Source organism: Rhipicephalus sanguineus, chromosome 9 (assembly GCF_013339695.2).
Source record: "Rhipicephalus sanguineus isolate Rsan-2018 chromosome 9, BIME_Rsan_1.4, whole genome shotgun sequence".
Taxonomy (NCBI): Eukaryota; Metazoa; Arthropoda; class Arachnida; order Ixodida; family Ixodidae; genus Rhipicephalus; species Rhipicephalus sanguineus.
The window spans coordinates 61,818,174-61,822,742 of record NC_051184.2 but is presented as its reverse complement, the minus strand read 5'-3'; the positions used below and the strand labels follow the sequence as shown (position 1 = coordinate 61,822,742).

Here is a 4,569-nt window from a genome sequence, read left to right as displayed (position 1 = left end):
CTTATGCCAGTGTTTGTAGAGTTACGCCTGATCGAATCGTAATGGAGTTAGCTGCTAGCCTTACTTTACATAATATTCGAATGTGTTCCTGTCGCATTCATTGCATCGCTCCTTGCGGCGAAAGTGTGACTTCTATTAATTATATTTTCTCATGTTTTGAATACCATTGGAAAGATACTGTAATTCCTCGGAGGTGAATGAATATAAAAGGGATAATTGACAATCATCCGTTTGCAGCGAGAATCCACTAGGAAATACATGCGTATTTCTCAGAAAGAAGAAGTCTCTTAGTTGAGGAAAAATTCGTCGTAGTTCGGGGATCGAACCCGGGACCAACGTCTTTGCGGGGCGGTCGCTCTACCAATGGAGCTAACAAGGATGCTTAGCAATTGGCAGCGCGGGGGCGAATCGTTCAACAACTAATTTGCCCTCGTAATTGCAAATGCGGCTTCGTGCTACAAACATAGAGTAACATGGCATGTTATTCTATGCTCCAATCGGGTGGTTGACGATTATCCCTCTCATCCCTTCCACCACCTTGCGGGATTCAGCGAAACTCACTTGCAATATAGCGCAGCGCGTAATTCACGAAATAGCTTTCCTACAGTATTAGTTGTGGTCGTCACCCTGCAGCACGGACGAGTGCGACATGGCGTGCAGCCGCGTGGGTCTGATGGCCGGCTGGTGAGATCAAGGCCCTGGGCAGCATGGCGGCGCTCAGGGAGTCCTTCTCCACAGGCTTCGCGGTCACCTTCTCGCTTGCCGAGAAGTTCACGTCGTACGTGATCGATAAAACAGACAAGGCGGTCACGCAACTCTTTCCCGGAGCAAGGCGCGTCGACTGCCGAGAGGTGAGAGAGAGGAGTGATTACCAGTGTTTACTCCGTTTCATTAGGAGTGTTGGACCCGCCTCGGCGGTCTGGCGGTTATGGTGCTCGACTGCTGACCCGAAGGTCGCGGGATCGAATCCCAGTCGCATTTTGAGGAAGGCCAAACGATATAGGCCCGTGTGCTTGGATTTAGGTTAACGTTAAAGAACCCCAGGTGGTCGAAATTTCCGGAGCCCTCCACTACGGCGTCCCTCTTAATCATATCGTGATTTTCGGACTTAACACCCCAATAATTATTATTACTAGATGTGTTACTCACATTGAAGTGTAATTTATCCGCGACTATGGGCTCTGTTTAATCCGTTTAAGAAAGGAGTGTTGCTCACGTTGGAGCGTCATTCGGATATGCACGACTACGGATACTTGAGTTCAAGTAGACAGGATTGTTTACGAGATCTGTGTACTCCGTTTAAAATAGAGTATTACTGACATGGGAGCGTCGCTCAGGCCTGTATGCATGTATATTGAAGCTTGAGGTGGAAGGGAGTGGAGTGATTACCTATGTTTACTCCGTTTGATCCGGACTACTGCTCACATTGGAGCATCACGCATGCAGTACTATTCGAGCATGACCGCTGTGTGATGCTCAGTCAAGCTTACACCGCAGCAACATATTGCAGTGAGTTGCTTAGTTTAACGCCAGGGCCTGCAGGCATTAGTTGCATGTTTTATTCAAAAAAAAAGAAGATGGAGAAGTAGACAAAGCCGTATTGTACTTATCGTGCCGCTCATGATAATCTTCATTAGCAACCCCTTTAAAGCATAGAGGCCACCAGTAATCGCCCAGCATGTTCGTTATATACGATCATGCATTACTACGTCTATAGCATTCAATCATCTTGGCTATCCCTCGTTATTCTTCTTTCGTGTTAGCTTTTGTTTTTATGATCTGCTGATATCTATACGTCCCGTAGCGTCTCCTGAAACTAGAGTACTGTAACAGGTAGCATACGCGGTAACTCTACGGAATAGCATTGCCAGCTGTCGCCGCTATTTCTCTGTGCCTGTCCTCTATCCTAGTCTAGTCTTTGAAAATCCGCTCGGAAATCGCTTAATACGCGGAAACGTGTGATAGGTTCAGCGATTTTATCTGTATTACATAGCGAAGGGGCGTGCATTTTCGCAACGGCTTCTCCACCTCACTCGTGCACGAGAAGGGTCAAAATTAATCCGCAGTCTTCCACTGCTCCGTGCCTCGTAATGATATCGTGGTCTGAGCACGCAAAATTCCTTAATTAGGTTGAAGTTCAAATTCTTGATTTGTGTCCCGTAAAGAGACAGACAGTGGAGGAGCAAAAAAAAAAAAAAGAAGCTGCCAGATAAAGCTTGACCGAGCCGCGGCCCCGTTTCGCTTGGCAGCGTGTTCACAGCAAGGCTTATGAAACAACAGTATTGACACAGTGTGATGACAGATATACAATCGACAAATACAAAAGCAAAAGAGAAACAAGATTATAGAATATTTAGATAATACTGACCTTGAATAAAAGCTGGTATGGCTGCATAAGTTCCAATCCCCGGTCCCGCTTGAACCGAAGATTTCTTATCATTTCTTTATTCGCACTTACCTCGAATTATCGCTCATCGGACGACGTTGATTTTTCGCTCACAACCAAAGACGCCGACACCGACACCGGAATTTCTGCGAAACGAGCTCTTTAGCGCTCTCGCGTTGAAAGAACTCCGCCAGTTCCTCGCCGGCAAAACCGTCAGGCAGCTAGGCTGTGCAAGTGCGCGAGTCAGGCCCGTAGACGCAAAGCACTGTTTGACTTTCAACGGCCGGCGGCTCCCCCAGGGCACCTTCGTGTACCACGTGGCCAGCAGGCTTCCCTGGAGCGAGGTGTTCTCTCGGCTCAACACGGTGAGCCAGTGCGTCAGGTTCGAGTCCGTGCTCGTGGCCCAGAGCTCGCTGGACGAGGTGCTGCTCGGCATGGGGCGCGCCGAGATGGCCGAGGACGCGACGGTGGGCAGGCTAGCCGCGTACGAGGTGTTCGGGTCCCACTACAGGGACGACCCCTGGGGTCGAGAGCGGCAGCTGAAGCACGATCGCCGACAGAAAGTGCGCCAGCACCGCAAGAAGGACGCCGCCAAGACGAGCACGGAGAAAGCCGCGTAGACTGTCGCTCATGGTGCTGTGATTACGTCGCGTTGTTCTTGTTTTGTGTTATATATGCCGGAATGGCAAATTTTCTTCATGTGAGAGAGCATGGGTCTCTTAACTATACCCTAATGACGAATAAATCTAAGAAGACTGTTGGAGTGGGCGTGTTGGTACGACATGATTATTAGTGCATATCAGCGCAGGCGACGAGAGGGGACAGAAGAGAGGACGCGGAGTACTGATCAGCGCTGACATGCACTCTTAATAAAACTAGCCGTATGAATAGCGTAAGTGATCGCAAAGCAGGCCAATGCATACATACTTACATTTTGCATCTATATCAGGAGCTACGCCAAGATTCGTATACTGAATAGGGGGGGGGGGGGGGAGGGGCTACCCACTGCAAGTAAGTTCCTTCAGCGATGCTGGGAACTTAAGCGTTGTGTCTCGAATGTACTAGCTCTTGGTGGGGAGCCAAGAGAGAGGGGGGGGGGAGGCATGTAGAAATCTTGAGGGGCACCAAAACTAGATGGCGCCACCGCACCGTGGCCGTCCCCGTGTCGTGGTCTTTGGCAGCGCTGCTCAATATGTCTCCATCCGCGCCGCGTCGTCGGCTCGGCGTCCCCATAGCGTCTGCGCACACGCGCTAGGCATGTCGAGCAGACGGCAGCGCCGGAAAAAAGTCAACATGGCGGCACCTGTGGATGCAGTTTCCTTCCACCCCGTATTTATTACGTCGTCTTCCTGCACTGTGGCCCGTAAGTTCGAAACCTGCGCATTTATTTGCTTTATATTTGCGTCCTGAAGCTTTGAGAGCAATGTACATATATTTTGCAGTGTTTCCCAGATTAATTCTCAAATTATCGGAGACAAGGCTTAGGAGGCGTGGCTAAATATACACAGCTGATCTCGGTAGTAAAGACAAAACATACGTGATGCTGTGTCGCCAGCGTGAGATGACACAAAGCGACAGCCGATTTTATCATTTATTTATTGCTGTGAGGATAACAAAGGGCGAGTAGCAAGCGCAAGTTAGCATCGAAGCGGGCTGTCGCGTCTGCATGGGTGCTGCCATGTTGGTTTGTAACCCCAGCTACTGGCGGTTGCTAATACAAAAGTTAGAGGCATACGCCGTGAATGCCACGTAGAATAAATAAACATATCATTTATCGCTGTTGCCTAGTACGTACCAAACAAACGCAAATGTCTCAACGTTATCGATTTTTAGGCGATTACATGTAGCACTACGTTTGCTGCGCAAGAATGTGACTTGCTTACACCTTGCTGCAACCAGCTTGTGTGGTACGGCCACGGCCGCTTTGATGGCCCAATGCGTTGGCTGGGGGAAGGCCAGTTACGATCACGTGATTAAATGTGGCCGCGCCCGTGCGCCGCTGCGAGAAATCGTCTAATCAGGGTCCATAGTTTGTGCAAGGCATAACGAGCGGCAGTGTGAGAAACGCGCCTTAAATTACCTTGACGTGCTCAGTCAAGGTGATGATGATGATGATGATGATGATGACCTCTTACTAGTGGCGCTTACCCACAAAGGGGGATGGGCCCAAGAACCGGGCGGCA

At 49.6% G+C, this 4,569-nt stretch overlaps 1 protein-coding gene across 1 annotated transcript; it reads left to right on the top strand.

The window, feature by feature from the left end:
- The first annotated feature begins 650 nt into the window (after window positions 1-650).
- LOC119404152 (uncharacterized) lies at window positions 651-3,096 on the top strand. Its single transcript, XM_037670746.2, has 2 exons — window positions 651-851; window positions 2,686-3,096. The coding sequence occupies exons 1-2, from the start codon at window positions 708-710 to the stop codon at window positions 3,004-3,006; spliced, it is 465 nt and encodes a 154-aa protein (XP_037526674.1). The 5' UTR covers window positions 651-707; the 3' UTR covers window positions 3,007-3,096.
- The last annotated feature ends 1,473 nt before the right edge of the window (window positions 3,097-4,569 follow it).

What these genes read in the sequence shown, in the direction of transcription:
- LOC119404152 (XM_037670746.2), top strand. Translation starts at nt 708, where the DNA reads ATGGCGGCGCTCAGGGAGTCCTTCTCCACAGGCTTCGCGGTCACCTTC. An exon ending in GGCGCGTCGACTGCCGAGAG is followed by an intron (nt 852 to 2,685) that starts GTGAGAGAGAGG and finishes CGGCTCCCCCAG; the next exon opens with GGCACCTTCGTGTACCACGT.